We start from the raw sequence: 17,236 nt of genomic DNA on the forward strand, positions 1-17,236 counted from the left end.
AGATATTTCTGCAGCAGCATGAGATTAGACAGTTTCTGTTCTGCTCTGCAAGGTGAAATGACAGGAGATCCCATTAGCTGCTGATGATTAATAGAGCCGTGACAAGAACTTAGTTGTTGAATTCATCTGCGTGAATGTGAATAAAACGCGAGGTGTTTAAGGGGATCAGAGTGAAGGTGATTGTGGGAAATAACTGCAAATTCTCCACACCCTCAAGTGCTAAACGTTTATTAAAGATACACTGACAGGAGTTGCTCTGTGAGTTTATAATTATCCCAGAGATGCGTTAGGCCTGTGGGGTAAAAACTAGATGACATGAGGATTTCTGAAGTGTGTACAAGGAGATAAAATGAGGATATTTAAATGCTCAAGATTCAGTATAAATTATACGTGATGCGTATTCACAAACTGAAGGCTTTGACTGTAGCTGTTTGTGCTCATTTCTAAATAAAAACACCTCACTGTAAAACTCACTGTCAGTACATTCACTCGGGTTTTGTACTTAAATATAGGCTGTTTGCGGTGCTTGTGCTTTTATTGAATATATCCTTTCAATGGCATTTAAATGACTTTTCAGAAGTATTTTTTTTACCTTTTACTTTCAGATATTGATCACTTCATCAACAAACTCAATATAATGCAGTGTTGCAGTTGTGCTATATAACTTAAGTTTGATGTTATAATTATTAGTGGTAGTAGTGGTATCAGTATTATCGTTCATTTTAGAACATAGGACAAGATGGTGGATATCCCTTTTATGTTTGAAGGTCTTCCTCATGATTAATGTTTAGTTGCCATTACCACTGCTGTGGTTGTTGCTGAGGGCAGTGGTTCGATCGCAGTCTTCCACCTTTTGCATTTCGAAGTGTCCTCAAAGTGACCCCACATTGCCCCTTGTAGAAAAAGTGCTGCTAAGATTTCAAATTGGCGCCCCCCCTCAACATACACATGCAAACTTCATGCATCCCTAAGAACTTTTGGAATGTATACAGCTGTACACACAGGCAGGCAAATTTGTAAGCTATAAAAAAAATATATATATATATATAATAAAAAATATAAAAAGAGTCCTGTACTAATATCATGTCATGTGGTCGCATCATGCGACCAATGGCAATAAACTGTAGATTTAAATATAGATACACACTATTTGCAATATCTAGTCTAGTCAAAAGTTCACATAAGATAAGATAATCCTTTATTAGTCACACAATGGGTTAATCTGTCAAAAATCAGTTTTGTAATACTTAAGTGTAAGGAAATATACAAAATATAGCAAAAATATGAATGTAATAAAACTAATATATACAGTGTAAAAGAAGAAAAATATGTATCTGGAGTAGGCCATTCTGCACAATGTGCTCCTTTACTTTTAGTACTTTAAACTCCATTTGTCCACATGAATACTTCCACCTCAGTCATACTTCGACCTGCCTGTGTAACGGGGTATCTCTGAAATTGCTGGGGACACTTGGTAGTTCCGTGTCTGGCAGAGAGGGGGCGCCGCAGAGCCGCGGGTGTTGCCAGGGAGACGGCTGAAAACAGCCAGGCGCGGTTTAGGTGTCCGACGGCCGCCTGATCAAAAAGGTCCCCGCGGAGATAGAGAGAGAGAGAGAGAGAGAGAGAGAGAGAGAGAGAGAGAGAGAGGTCCCGCGAGCACCGACACTCGTCCCGAGCGTCTCCCCGGATAACAATCGATAGCCGAGGCAGTGGAAACTTCTCCAGGACGTCGGGGGCAAATTAAAGGAAAATATAAACGGCTCCTTCCACCTGGAGAAGCCGTCCCCCCACCCCCCCAGCCCTGTGCCTGTGGAGCGGTGAGTAGCGGAGGGAGTAACGGGACCGTTAGCTTCAACTGCGCAGTTAGCGGCACCGGGCTACCGAGGCTAAGTTAGCAGCCGCTGTTACGTTTCACCTAAATCCGCTTTTTAACACTTTAACAACGTGTGTTTCCCTCCGTTGTGAGTTTGCCACCGTTGACTCTCATTGAAATAGAAGTTAAGTTAGTTTCCTCGGGCTAAACCAGCCGGGTCCCCTGTTATTAAACTAAAGAACCAGACTAATTAATTATGTTACTGTGTTTTCACCCTCTGGTTGTTTACATTGCAGTTTATTAAAGTCAGAGATGTGGTTGATGGAAGCAAAACCCACTAAACACACTGCGATCCTTCATTTGGTTAAGTTTGTTTTCCAGTGTGACTATTTCAGATAAAAGTATGGAAAAATATGAAAAGCCACTAATCTACAATATCAGTAGTTATCGCGATATAAATATGATCAACAGCAAAAGTTATTGACTCATTATCGATGGAGTCTTAGTGATTCTCTCACCATAAATAATTAGTTCAAAACTACAGCTTCAACTTAGAAGAAGTAATAATGTGACATTAATAGTGATAGTTTTTCAATATCGACTGATACTGATTGAAGTTTTCATCTCGAAATAAGTTTTGGCCATATCTGACTAATAATATTTCACATACTGGTGCTTTTTGGTGCAAATATAAAAAGCACTGGAGTGAAGTTTTGTTGTATTTACCTCAGGAGAGAGTCTCAAAGTGTCGTATCTGAGCGGTTATGACACATCCAGGATTATTTTATGAGTTGTGAGGAAATCCCATGTGGGAAAACCATCCTGAAGTGAAGATGGTGGAGCGTTGGGTTTGGTGAAAGTCTTTATATCAGAATGATTATCCTATGCATGCAGGTCATGCCCATGTCACAGCTTATTATAGTACATGGTATAATCTTGAGTAATCTTAAGTAAGTATGTTTTTGGCGACAACACTATCTGTGACTCGAAACTCAAGGTTCCCTCACAAGCTGTGACTTGGGCTTTCAGGCAAATGAGACCACCTTCCTCAGCATGAGAACACAAACATCACTTCTGCTGCAACCATTGTATTGCATTGTCAAGTGGCAGCAATGCTAGCAAAGGAGGAGGGTATTCAAGTGCTAATTTCACTCGTAAACTCCGATTTAATGTTAAATCATAGTGAGCAGCATGAAATGTGGTGCACAGAGAGTTGTAGAAGATCAGAGTACATCAAGGTCCGTCCTGGTTTGTTTCTGATCCTGTAAAAGATGTCGTAGTTTACCTGATTTTATTTTAAACATCTTCTGAGATTCTTTTTTATTAGTAGCATTATTTAAAAAACTGTTTTTGATGGCCACCCTCTAATTTGACATCACACTGGAGGACTTCCCCGTCTCTGAAATGGTGCAGCGGCTGTTCCACACCTTCTGACACCACGTTGTCCTGTGTGTTTATGTGTCTGCGAGGGGTGTGTGGACTTCCAGTCATTATCATTCTTCCACCCACATCCCTCTGTCCCTTCCCAGCATCCCTCTCAGCGCTGCTGTAGAGAAGCATGAGATCTCAGGCTTAATTAAGCCCACAGGAACAGATGGCCCGCTGGCAGTCTCTGCTGTTTGTCAGCCGTACACCGCCACTCTAAACGGAGCTAAACGCTTCTGCAGGGGAGGGGTTTGGAAGCTTGGACCAGGAGCCGGGGGGGGACAGACCTGCCAGACGTAATTAGCTGGAGAAGTAGATTGAGGAGGAGGGGGAGCTGCCATTTGTTGATCGGTGACACGAACTGTATGACTGACTATACGATACGAGTCTAGAAGGTGGCTTTCCATGACAAGGCTGTGTTTGACTTCAAGGTACCTCAGGGTTCTTCTGCATATACAGGATGATGAGTAGAAGTATTGAGGACAGTTTAACGAGGAAGTTATCCTGGCATGTGGAAAGTCTGCATTGTATTTAATCCGTAGCAATTTGGCAAATGAGAGCCCTACCTGAGCCTTGACATCGTATTTAAACAGAAGCTAATGTCATTATGCGGAAGTTGAAGCCTTCCTGATGGCGTTAGATATTTAATCCTCCTTTTTTCTTCTGTAAAAATCACCTCAACTTTTCACCCTGTGAATGTTTTGTCAAAATGTTATGAAATATATCCACAAACTGGACTAACAAACTCCAAGTCCAAGGCTACCAAATTTGCTAATCCAGATTAAAGCAGGTAGCATCCTTAAAATAGATTATAATCCACAACATTCACAACATTGGCAGATCAGGTAGTAGTAGTAGGTGGGTCATGTATCACGTTCCATTGCAATTACCTTTGTTTGGCCTAACGTACAAAAGCCACAGATTGATATTCTGCTTGAGCTCCTCATACGAGCGGGACAGTTGGGGACAGGTGAACTCGAGCAAGTGGATGAGTTTGAACTGAAGGGATTTCAGGTGACTGAGGCCAGAGAGCTTTCCATGTTAGGAGTTAGATTAGTGGCGCCATAGATGAGCAGAGGAAGGAGCAAATGTTGGTCACTGATCAACTTGCTGCCAATTACAAGAAGGAAAAAATGGAAATGTGTCACCCCAACACAAATTGAGGATATTAAAGAAATGACATTCAAACTAAAATGATATATAAACTGGTTATAAACTATGTTCATTATTGGTTAATTTGATGATTATTTTCTTGATTTATCTCAGCTGTACTATTGCTTAGGTCCACTTGAGAGTAAAATGGCTCAAAACAAAAAACAGTCCATAATTCTTAAGATATTCAATTTAATATAATGGCGACTCAAGGTAAATGTGCAAATTCACACATTTGAGAAGCTGCAGCAATGTTACGCTTTGCATTGTCTGAAAAGGGGGCTTCATCTGTCAAATGACTAATAATCCATCACAAAATCAATTATTTAGGCTCTTTTATAAAGTATATTGCATTACCCATGCCTAAATGAATCCTGCAAATATATATACAGTGTTATTCGGTATACAATCAGTGTATTTGGTTTTTCCTTATCAATCATAATGCAATTTCTTTAAGTGTTGGGTTGTGTGTCAGCTTAAAGAAAACTAGGTGTACCTACTTTGTTTACCATTTAAATACTTTAAATAAACAGTGTTTTGTTTGTTTTTTCAGGATGACAGAGCACAAAAAGAACATAACAGTCAACTTCCTCCACTGGTGAGCTATGGCCCCGGAGTTGAGCAGCACCAAAGCCCCGTAACGTTCGAGAGGATCTAGGTAAACACTGGGGGGGGCTTGAGCTGGACACTAGTGCAGCAGGGATGATCACCACCCATATGAACGGTTTTGCGCAAGAGGCCTCTGGTCAGGCCAAGACCCAAAGGGAGCGGGCTGTGGACTGTCCAGGAGAGGAGAGTAGCCTCATCAAAACTCCACACAGCAGTGCCCACATGGAGCGGATCCAGCACTACCAGGAGGAGCTGAGGAAGAGGAGAGAGGAAGACGGCAGGGGGAAGCACGACATCGACCCCAACGCTTCGCTGAGGCTCAAGAAACTTTCAGAGAACCCCAAGTTGGGGATTGACAACCCCATGTTCGATGGAAAGGAGAACGCCACCAAAGACACATACTACCACGATCCTGTTGATGGTGAGTGGAGCTGTGGTGGGTCGGGGGTTGTAAAGTCCTTATGGGGTCAAAGGGGTGTTAGGAGGAGGGGAGGCCACAAAGGAGAGGAGGAATGCAGATATCGGAGAAGAATGGGGAATTGTGAGGTCCAACAAAAATTCTGTGAAAAGAAAAGGAGTTAAAACAATGAGCACTGAGGGGGAAGAGCAGAGGGCTGCAGTGGAGGAAGGTGATGTTTACCAGGGGCCGTCAACCATCCACAGAGGTCTGAAGTGTGGGAACGGAGGTCATTAATAGATAAATAGAAATCAAAAGACACATGCATAGTGAGTATAGAGGAGATATGCTGTATTCACATGAGCTGTGGATTGGTACCTTACATTTGAAAGCAAGGGAAGAAAATCTTAAGCAACTCAAGAGCCAAAGTCAAATCGCCCGAGATTTTAAATGTTTGCACATCTAAAAGTATTTTCATTCATCTTAATACGGATGCCCATATACATTAAGAAATTAAGCTTTAAAAAAAAAAAAACTTGCACCCTTATGCAACTAGCTTTCAGACTGAGGTCTTGTTAAACATGAGATCAGTGTAAAACAACAGTCTGGTATTAAAGGGGTCAAATGCAGGTCGAGTGTGCTGGTGGAGGCCGGCACACAACACAACTGATTTGGCGGCTGAGCTTCATCACTTTCAGAGGCTGTGTTGTCAGGAAATTAAACCTTGCAGAAAAACTTCCTGGCTTCTGTTGTTTTGTGCCTGTGTGTCCCGGCGCTGCCCCTCAGCTGCTCCCCTCACTGTGTGTGCCTCTGTCTCTCAGAACTGGAGGAGCTGCTGCAGGCTCTGAAGTGGATGCAGCAGTGCCTGACTGACACACAGAGCCAACAGGATGTGGAGCTGATAATGCAGCTCCTCGCCAAGGATGACTTCAAGAATGCCTACTCCATCTTCAACGCCGTCTCCCAGCAGATGAGCAGAGCCACCCCAACCTCGCCCCTCACAGCACAAGCACAGGATCTCTGCGTGGAGGTACACACCCAAATAAACAAAACAATAACTTTGTTGTAGTAGGAAAAGTAGACATAGCAAGGTTTGTAACGTAGATTCCTCTCTCGTGGAAAAGAACCAAGAAATATTAAACTCCTTCATATCAGATTGAATCGCCAATTTATAGTTTATGTTAAGTTTATATTTAGAGCCGAGCCCCTCTGTGTGAGTAAAACAAAATAATCTCAATGAAGCATGAAAACTCTTTGCTGGTGGTGATGACTAATTCATCAAAGAAGCCCAAAAGGCAACCATGGCATTCTGAATAATTATAAAATTTGAATTGTCTTGTGGTAACAAGATGAGGCAAAGTAGAAATTTTAATTTTGTAGGATCTAGGCCATGCATGAGTGAGCTGGAAAAAGTGAAAAGTGGCAGAGGGAAGACTAATTTGAATTGGAGAATTGGGGTGAAAGAGGAGGAGATGACAATGAGAGGCTCTACATTTTAAAAGGACAAGAAAAGAAAAGGAGGAAGGCATGAAACAAAATGTAAATATGTTTTTTGGTGTTGCACTATTTTGCAAATGGATAAATTCCCCATCCAACGGTGGCTTCTGCCTCCAAGAGAGTGACAGAGAGCAAGAAATGATTTCAGGAATCAGGTCAGAGAAGTTGGGAATTTCCCACACCTGACTTCCTCGTTGACAAAACACAACCCAGTTGGTCTCAAAGCAAAGTGACAGTAATTTCCTTTTATCCATGCAGAGCTGCGCCAAGAACGCAGCACACTCGACTTCTATGAAAAACTACTCTCACAATAGGCGCTTCATTAGGATTAGTGTCGACCTTTGCTATGTGCAACATGAAAGAATGTAATACAGGCTTTTCAGCAGACGGACTGGTGCTGTGGGATTTGAACGCTAAGGCTAGATGTGTAAAATTCCAACTTTTGTTTTGATGAAGCAGCTATGAGATGTGTACGGTCCATTCAAATGGCATGTAGCAGCACTTTCTGTTGCAGTGTTGACAGCAGTGGTTTCAGACATGAGCATCAGAAAATAATAAAAACCCTTTGTCTTCCTGCATACAGTAAATCAGTGTGTGTACAGCTCCCGAAGCGCTTAACAACATCTAATAATTTGATTTGCAGTGTGTTTAAACCAAGTGGCTGTGGTGTGCGACACTCAGATTGGCCTCTGGGCAAACTAATCTCCCAGCAGCCCTCGGTGCTGGCTGAGTGTTGCTGTGCACCGCAGGAAGCAGGCCAGGATCTGGGCGTCCAGAAAAAGAAACTCCAGCAGCTTATAGCAGAGTGGGCCGAGGACTGCGCTGTTAACTGGGGGGAGGGGGGAAGTGCGTCACCTTGTTAGTGAGAGCTTGATTAGTGTAGTGGATGAACCAACCTCTGAACAGGAAATGAAGAGGAGCAGGTTGAATGATGGAAGAGTAACAGAACTCCACAACCCCAACTGTCATGATTCAGTAGAGAGTCCAAGCCACAAACAATAGCATCCCCCACCAAACGTCAACACGTGATTAAAATAGAAACAAAACAGAGAGGACGAAAGACAGATTGAATAAAAAATGGAGCAGAGTGGAAGCCTGGAAAATTCTAGTTTGTTTTAGTTCAGCTACTTTCCAAGTTCGTGCTTGTTAAATGTTTAAATGCAACTTTCGTGTGTAAAACAGACATAGTGAGAATGAATCATGTTGTAAATTTAGTTTGAGTGTTTTGTTTTTCAGTGTATGTATCCGCCCTTTCCTGGCTGGAATGTAAAACGCCTCCTAGTTGCTATAGGAAGCCAATAACAATGTGTGACTGTGCGGTCTACACATTTGTAGGTCTGTCCAAGCTTTTGATGGAGCTATATAAGACAGTTTCAGGTTTTAAATTGGCTTGTTATTGGGTTATAGCTGTGAGTGATAATCACACAGTTTAACTAACCATCGCACTGCTTGGTGTCATTGTCTCTGTCCAGGTGCAGAAGATTCTCCAGTCCAGCGACCAGAAGGAGGGTCTGGAGCTCAAGGCTCTGCTCACTAATCCTCATCTCCAGGTCAGAGATCCTTATGCTGGCTGTGACCTCTCATATCTCCCCCCCTTGACCCCACAATGTGATTGATAAAACACCAGTGAGGCCGCAGCTCATTAAAGGCCCACTTCATTTATTTAAATGATCATAATTAGAATACTGGAATACGGATATCAAAGAGCTGATTGTTTCTCTCGCACCTTCCACTGGTCGAGATGAGGTCAGGATGAGGTAAAGACCAGCACGTCTTCTATTAGAGGAAAATGATTCCAGCTCAAAGGAGAGTGAAGGACAGTTCACTTTGCGTCCCTGTACTTGATTAAAATGCCGATCAAATGACAGATTGCTACAGAACCCTGTACAAGAGGAAAGAGATAATAGGAAGCCGCCCCTTCATAGAGGCTTTCATAAGGTCATGTCATGCTAGTGCCCCCTTTAATTTATTGTTTTGCTCAAGGACACTCAGGCAGGGCAGATGTGTAAATCCTATTTAACACATTCATTTCATCCCTTATCATCAGAAATTATGTTAGGGTGTGCAAAAGTCTAAACGCTCAAGGTCAGCTCTTGTTCTGCTCCAAAGATTAATCTAGTTGGTCTCAAGAAAGGCCATTATGTAAATGAGGCTGTAATGTGGGTCAGCTCTCCTGGTAATGAAAAGGTGTGATTGGTTCATTCTTCGCAGCCGAGTGCCTGTCAGTTTCCTTTTAAATTATTTCTTTTAGAAGGCAGAGCTCAAAAAGTTTATAATCTTATTGGTTTGAGTCTGCAGCACTGGGGCAGTTTACAGTTCCCCTGTATTAGATTGATGAAGACCTTGTTCTGACGAATTTAATGAGGTTTGTTCTCGAGGATGAAAACATCGTCCTCCCGGCGAAGGTGAATCCTCCTCACAGCTGATGGAAGATGTCAGACATCTTACAAGATGAACAAGTTTAATCTGTGATCCAAAAATAATCTAATATGTCATTTAAAGCAATTACAAGATGATATTATTACATTAATCTCAGCAGGAAAAAAGTAATTGAATAGTGGACTGTTCTGGCCTTTCCGTACTTGTTATGACAGAGTATCGAGATAAAAGTGAGCAGATATTTTAGAAAAGGGAATTTAGACTATGAAAGATAAAAAATATATGTATCAATCGTATGCAAAGAGGATTAATATCTGTCCTAATACATTTAATTAGCTAAACTTATCATCACACTGGGTTGGGGGAGATGGAGGTTTGATGGGAACTAGTGGTATGATGTAACAAGGTACATTTACTTTGTTACTGTACTTTAATTGAGTACTTCTACTACTACATCTGCTTTACTTGTACACCACAGCAAATATCTGTATTTCCGATATATTTTTTTAAGTAATCAGTAACAACCTCTTTAGAAATTGCTTTAAATTAAATCAGAAGAGGCCACCACCGAGACTCAGCATAATAATGTTCTAGAATGTTGCTTTTGAGAAATGGCTACACTCTGCAAGTACTTTTGATACAATGTAAAAGCAAGTACTCACTTATAATTGCTTTTAGTAGAATCGTTAATGTGGTACATTTTTGTCTATGTATTTAAACTTTTGCTTGTGTAGATGTTTAAGTACTTCAACCACCTCTCCGCTGGTGGTAACCTGTTAAGTAATGATCTCACCCAGGGTGCTGCTGGCACAGTTGACCACTGGATGATTAGGATGTTCCTCTTAGGTGTGCTGAGCCACAAGCTTCACCTTTCATCGTGAGGAGTCACATGATGAAAAGACTAAGCATTTGATTGTGGTGCATCTATTTAGTTGAGCGTTTTAATTAGTCAAATTTAGAAGAATCAAACATTTATACAGGTAGAATCGCCTTGAAGTTGCATCAACTTGAAAAAATCACCATCGCATTATGAGAATGTCGTCGTCCATTAGTGAGGCAGTAAAGTGAGAAAAGACCTCAGGTGTGTGACTGTCGTGATTTTACGGTCAAGCGCTGGGGGTCTAATGTTTGACCCATGTGGCGATGTGAACTGCAAAGTCTCCCACCGGCCCCTTAACCCCTCCACTGAGCTGGAACCGTGTAGCCAGCAGGGCCGGTGAGACATGATGGTGAGCCTGCCTCGTGGCACAGAGAGGGGAACAGATTGTGTGTTGGTTTTCTCTGCTGAGAGTTGAGGATCCCATGAGTCACAGGTAAACAACCTCGTGCCCAAAGCTAATGGAGACATGTATGAGCGCGAAGGGAAGAGATCCGCCTCAAGTCAGCCCCCTCTCACCAGTTTCCAGGACACGATGTCCTCACGAGCCGGAGAGCCACAAAGTGTTTGATGATTGATGGCAGTGGATCCTGACTCCTAACTGCGAGCAGAGATTAAGACGGATTGTGTGAACGCCAAAGCTTAGCCCGGCCTCCAATCTCTCAGGTCCGCTCTGCCGCAGCACAAAGAAACTAATTTGGACTGACGGTTATTAATTATGCGTTACGGAGCGCTTGTCATATTAAATTAAGTGAAGGCCCAATCTCTGTATTATTCCTGGCTTAGAGGTGGGTTTGCTGACTGCACTTGTTAAAAGAGACGTGCGATCTGGTAGCAGGTGCATGTCTTAGGAAAAGGGTTTTGTATCAAACAAAAAAACAAGGACTGAAACAACCACATTTATGATGATTTACGACCGTAGCAACCACTTTACCTCACACTGCCTGTCCAATTATCTTCTTTCTTTGTCTGTCTGTGTTTCTGTCTCTTACGTGTTTGTGCGGACTGTTCGTCTCTACGTGGGTCTCTGTGTTTGTTCTACGTGGCAGGCACTGATGCAGGCTCACGACAACGTGGCGGTGAAGGACATGGCAGAGGAAAATGAGACCCAGTACCTCGGAGAGACGGTTAAACTCGTGCGGTTAGAGAAGGCCCTCGACACTCCACTGGTAAGACACCAGCATTAGTCTTTTTCAGACACTTCTCTCGACCATGTCTTGTCGTCTCTTAACATTTTCTCACAGACTCTCTAGCGTTGAACCCGCTTCACACTTTATAATCGACTTGTGAATGTTGTAAATCAGCATCACAGAAGGCAAAGTAAAGCATGAGAAACAAACGGGGATATAATTAAAGTACTGTAAACATTTAAAATTGGTACCCAGCCTTCACATCGAGCTGTTCAAATAGAGCATTAAAAAAACAAGGGTAGATGGATCACTGGGAATACATTATGGGAATTCAGCATCTGTCAATATTGTGTCATGGGAGTTTTTGTGTACTCGACCAGGCTCCAGCTCTCACATTTATCGACTGGGTGTGTCGGTGTCAGTTTACCCACAAACCAACAGGGCAACAAACTAACTGCCTGTCAGTGTGAGTTCCAGAGTTCGAAATGTTTTCAATGACGAAGTCGTCTTCACAGTTTTATTTCCGTATATTCAAGCTTCTCCTTCTGCTTTCAGACTTCACCTCTATGTCCAGTGTCATTTTACAGGATAATATGTATCATATGTATATATCAGTTTCAGGTGTTTCCTTTCATTAACATGTTAATAATCCAGTGTGTTGAAAGATCATCTCAGTCCTCAGCTGTGTGTGAACAATCCATGTGTGTGTGTGTGTGTGTGTGTGTGTGTTGCCATCAGGGCGCCACGGTACGTAACGACATGGACAGCGTGGTGGTGAGTCGGGTGGTGAAAGGCGGAGCAGCAGAGCGGAGCGGCCTCCTCAGCGAGGGAGACGAGATCCTGGAGATCAACGGGGTTCCAATGCGCGGGAAACATGTCAACGAAGTCCACGACTTACTGGTGAGGGGTCATCACTGCTGACTGTATTTGCACCTGAAAAAATATATTCGTTTATTGGTTATATTTAAGCTGTTTCTGAACAGATTCTCTTTCAAATTATGTTAAACATCCACCAGCTTAGCATAAAAAAATCTAAAACTATAAGCTCCTGGGTAAATATTGTCCAAAAAAAGACTTATTTTATGGAAATGCGTTCCCCGTCATGTTTAATTCATCACGTCTCATCTTTTCCATCAGCAACAAATGCAAGGCACGCTGACCTTCCTCCTCATCCCGAGCTCTCAGATTAAACCTGCCCCACACAGACAGACTGTGGTAAGTCTCTAATGATGTGGGTGTGCACGAGTGTGCCTGTCTGCATGCATGTAACGGGCCAACCTTGAAGTTGTAAAATCCTCGTCCTCAGATGCACGTTCGAGCTTACTTCGATTACGACCCCTCTGATGATCCCTTCGTGCCGTGCCGGGAGCTGGGCCTGTCCTTCCAGAAGGGAGACATCCTCCATGTCATCAGCCAGGACGACCCCAACTGGTGGCAGGCCTACAGGGATGGAGATGAGGAGAACCAGCCCCTGGCTGGACTCATTCCAGGTGGGGATCATACTGGGGCTGAATATCAATATTTAATGTGCTGCTCCACAAGGGTCGATAGCAACTGCAAGGACATTCAGCTACCACTGCAAGAAGTCTAGAAAAGTCATACACAAGTATTCATTCATTATTATTATCTGTGTTTTGGAGTATTATTTATTTTTAAACACGACTAACATCATTGAATTTGTGTGTAAGGATGAAGGAGACAGACTTTGTAAAGCACTTCAAGTGATTGACTTAAAAAGTCAAAACATTCACTATAACATACAGAGAAGTAAACTACAACTGGCTGTTCAAACTGTAGTCAAACTATAAGTATATGGTACTATATATTTTAAAACCTACATTATTCTTACACATACTTTTTACATTTGACCTTTTGGGTATTTTTAGGACCTGTGCTGTTTATGTGAAAAAAGGGGTCAACAAGTTGGAGTTGCAGAGACATCAGAGGGAGTAAAAGACTGAACTGCCAGAAAAAGCTATAGGATATGTTTCCTCCTGGTTGTACCTAAATGGAATATGTCGTCTAAAAATCTCAATGCACACAAAAAATAAACATTAGTATTTGATACCAGATTAAAAACGAATGCATAATGAATTAACAACACAGGAGAACTTTGATTGGTTGATTGTTAGTTCCATTTGTAGTTCGAAGTGGGAATGATCAGTCACAGAAAAGCACTTGAAACTAACCTGGCAGGAAACACCGCCCACCTGGCACATCAAGCAGATTAAAACAAACGCCTAAGAACTATTTGCGATTACTCTCTGGCCCAGGACTGTTGTGGCTGGAAGAAAATTGGGTTAAGCACTGGAAATGGAAAGCTGGGCAACTTTTTACCTGCTCCTCTGCATGTCTGGAAAGTGTAAAAAGAGCATGAAAGATCTTTCTAGCTCAATAAAAGCTCAGGACTTTTAATGTAGCCACTGTTATTCATCAACTAACATCTGAGATGTTTTTATACAAAAAACAGAATGTTCTAATGTGTTTTTTAATAAACATCATGGGTTTTTTTAAATGGAAAAGAAACTGGATTTGTGTTTGTATTTGCTGATTTGTTTCCGTCTGCTTTCTCAGGGAAAAGCTTCCAGCAGCAGAGAGAGACCTTGAAGAAAACTATAACAGACAGGAGTCAAGAGCACCAAGGTGAATGGATAGTGGTTAAAAAAAAGAATTTATAAGACTTGCATTTTCAGCGTCTAGGAAGAAAATGTGAAATGATAATCCAGCTCCGACAGCTAAATCTTTTCACTTGTGATTATTCCAGGGAAACATTGGTATGCAAAGAAGAGCAAGAAGCACAGGAAGAAGAACACATTGAGCTCGAGCAGAAGTACAGGTAAGACTTTAATTTTATCTCAGCTGCTTTACAAAGTGAGAAGTGTCTCCGTCTCACAATACCACAGAGAAGCTACACACCGAGTCCAAAGAAACGTCTCCCACTGTCTCATCTTATTTACAACTTCCCGACAGGCGGCTTCCACACTGGGCAGCTGCCAAGTGTCCACCCTGTCAGTCTTAGCCTCACTCGTTAGCAGGAGCTGACACGTCTTGTCGCTCGCACAGCAGCTTGTCCAGACTGGACGTGTCACAGATCAGATTAGTCTCCGGCTCAGTGAGGCTGCACCAACAGGTGCTCAGCAGGTGCCTAAATGGTTTGGAGGGACCTGTGCTTCTATTGGTTCACGTACAGAAACTCATTTAAACACAGACACACCCTCACTGGCTGATAGTTGTGTTTTATTTGTGTGTAGCTACAAGTATGAATCTGAAAACTGCTAAAAAAAATAATTGAGATAAACTGATAAATGTTCGAAGTAACAAAAAAGTAATAGTGGGATCATTTATAGATCTCTAAATCCTCTCACCTCTTTCCCGCCTCCACAGGCAGGTTAAAGGTCAGAGTGAGTTCCAGAAGAACTGTAAGGGATTTGTTCAGGGACGTTTCATTAATCCCTCCCAACTGTCTCCTCAGACTACGATGAAGTCCTGACCTATGAGGAGATGTCCCTTTATCACCAGCCTGCCAATCGTAAACGCCCCATTGCTCTGATTGGTCCGACTAACAGCGGCCACGACGAGCTGCGTCGGAGGCTTCTCTCCATCGAGCCGGAAAAGTTTGCTGTCGCGATTCCACGTGAGTTCACACATCGTCACTGTCAAGGCCTCAGGGCGTGGCTGCAATAAATGCACAACCAGGTTTAAAATGAATGTGTGTGAGTCAGTAAGAAACTCAAATAAATCAACTTTTACTGCACAAAATGTTCGAATTGTCAATTTTGAGACAATGTTAGTAGAACCAACTTGAGAACTAGTGAATAAGAATTATCTTCAATGATTAAAGTGACATTTAGTGCAAAACCATGAGGGTGATTCGTAGAATTTAGTTCAAATCCAAATGTTCCCATCTTTTGGTGCCTAACAGACACAACCAGAAACCCGAGGATACATGAACGAAACGGCCGCGAGTACCATTTTGTGAGTCGATCTGCCTTTGAAACCGATTTGGCGTCAGGAAAGTTCATCGAGTCGGGGGAATATGAGAAGAACCTTTACGGGACCGGCACCGAATCGATCCGACACATCGTCAACTCTGGACGCATCTGTCTGCTCTGCATGCACACGAGGGTAAAGACCTGTTTATACTGTCTCTCTCCACAATATCAACTACTGTTACAATGCAATTAAAACTCTTTACTGCCGATGACTGATACATTTGTCATATAAACTTGATTGACTAGTAACTTGTGTCCTTTGTTATTCTCCTGTCAGTCACTGCAAGTGTTGAGGACGTCCAACCTCAAGCCCTATGTCATCTTCATCGCTCCTCCTTCTCAGGAACGACTACGCACCCTGCTGGCCACAGAGGGGAAGACACCAAAGGTACCAACTGTGCGGTGCAGTATTTCACCGTCAAGTTCATGTTGTCAATGAAATATGTATGTGTTATTTTATAAATGTGGTAGTTTGTGTCCTTGTTATGTTAAGACTTGTCACAGGGAAAAAAAGAAACATTGGTGTTGTTCTCCTCGACACTGAGGAAAGAAGTTATATCTCAGTTCTGTTATTAATAGTTAGGCAGGACACTAGTAATTAGAAATCGAGTGTCACATCATAATAATAGAATGGTATCAGGCCCCCCCCTCATGAAAACGCATTTCAATTGACTAGATCTGTATTTTGGGGGGGATTTGGACCACATCTCACACACTCATCATGACCACTGCATTAAACATGTTTCTCTCTCTCTCTGTTTCCTGTGCGCAGCCGGAGGATCTGAAGGACGTCATCGAGAAGGCCCGAGAGATGGAGCACAACTTCGGTCACTTCTTCGATGCGACCCTCGTGAACATGGATCCCGACCTGGCGTTCCACGAGCTGCGCCGGCTGATTGACAAGCTGGACACTGAGCCCCAGTGGGTGCCCACCTCCTGGCTGTGCTAGAGGTCACAGGGTCTCGACGCATCGGGTCTCAGGGTAGAGAGAGGTAAAAAAAAAAACGATGTTCCTGGAGACTGAAAAATGAAGGACAATGAAAGTCTGTGTGGTAAAATTGCACAAATCCTCGTTTGTAGAGGAGCCGATTTACCACATGTTGCAGGGACGGACTCACTATTCTTCCATTTCTTTTTGTTGCTGTGTGTTTGTCTTTGTGTTTTTTTTGCTTTAATAAGGTTTTTGGTTTCACCGTTTTATGCAAAGTTGTTTATTTAACAAATAGAAATGTTTCTATTTCATTGTTAATAGTTATTTATAATTGTAAATATATATTTTCTAGACAAAATATTTTATTGTTACATTTTGTGCGTGGGACATCTCCAACACTCGACCGGGAGTGTGTCGATGTCGCGAGGATCAAGTGACGAGGTCCGTCACGGTACCAAACAGAAGAGAAGCACCTGTGCTCAGAGTGGCTGCAGTGAGACGGCTTCTATTCAGAGAAAACACACAAAGACAAAACTTCTGCTGTGACCTGCAGTGTTTTGTTGCTTTCTATGCACCAGTATCAGTATTAGTTTGTCGTCTCATTTACACTATAACAGACCTCAAATCTTCTCTCTAGCAGGTATCTTTACTGTCAGTGATTAAAGTACTACTGTAAAGTATTGAATGAACCAAACATCATTTCACTTAGTGAAACTCCAACAAATAATGTATCGCTTCTTTGCAGGGTCCTTTTTAAATTATAAGCACAACTCTTGTTTTAATAAATCAGATCAATATGTGAACTGATGTACAAACTGTTGTGATTTATCAACTGAAGGTTTTCAGCCTTCTAACTAAATGCCTGACTGGAAATGTGTTACATGTTGCATTCTGGTGCGAAATGCCTGCACTTGCTCACGGAAATAAGTCGATGGAACAAGTTGAGTTTTTATTTTAGGGTTCTCAGCTTTTCTTTAAACGTATATCTGAAAAGCTTTACTGAAGGTGTAAATATCAACAGGACATCCAGGCAT

At 42.3% G+C, this 17,236-nt stretch overlaps 1 protein-coding gene across 3 annotated transcripts; it reads left to right on the plus strand.

Annotated features, from left to right (window-relative positions):
* The first annotated feature begins 1,653 nt into the window (after positions 1-1,653).
* On the plus strand, positions 1,654-17,005 carry pals1b (protein associated with LIN7 1, MAGUK p55 family member b). Of its 3 annotated transcripts, none has more exons than XM_053445042.1 (14): positions 1,654-1,817; positions 4,944-5,420; positions 6,218-6,426; positions 8,366-8,443; positions 11,199-11,318; positions 12,018-12,179; positions 12,417-12,494; positions 12,586-12,769; positions 13,854-13,922; positions 14,044-14,115; positions 14,752-14,913; positions 15,202-15,404; positions 15,549-15,659; positions 16,044-17,005. In XM_053445042.1, the coding sequence occupies exons 2-14, from the start codon at positions 5,093-5,095 to the stop codon at positions 16,218-16,220; spliced, it is 1,953 nt and encodes a 650-aa protein (XP_053301017.1). In that variant the 5' UTR covers positions 1,654-1,817; positions 4,944-5,092; the 3' UTR covers positions 16,221-17,005. The 3 variants fall into 3 exon arrangements, with proteins under 3 accessions (XP_053301017.1, XP_053301019.1, XP_053301018.1); XM_053445044.1 differs by having other exon boundaries at positions 11,211-11,318; XM_053445043.1 differs by lacking the exon at positions 1,654-1,817 and adding an exon at positions 3,561-3,669.
* The last annotated feature ends 231 nt before the right edge of the window (positions 17,006-17,236 follow it).

This window comes from Pleuronectes platessa, chromosome 17, assembly GCF_947347685.1.
Source record: "Pleuronectes platessa chromosome 17, fPlePla1.1, whole genome shotgun sequence".
Classification (NCBI taxonomy): Eukaryota; Metazoa; Chordata; class Actinopteri; order Pleuronectiformes; family Pleuronectidae; genus Pleuronectes; species Pleuronectes platessa.

What these genes read in the sequence shown, in the direction of transcription:
- pals1b (XM_053445042.1), top strand. Translation starts at nt 5,093, where the DNA reads ATGATCACCACCCATATGAACGGTTTTGCGCAAGAGGCCTCTGGTCAG. An exon ending in ACGAAGTCCACGACTTACTG is followed by an intron (nt 12,180 to 12,416) that starts GTGAGGGGTCAT and finishes CTTTTCCATCAG; the next exon opens with CAACAAATGCAAGGCACGCT. An exon ending in CCCCACACAGACAGACTGTG is followed by an intron (nt 12,495 to 12,585) that starts GTAAGTCTCTAA and finishes CCTCGTCCTCAG; the next exon opens with ATGCACGTTCGAGCTTACTT.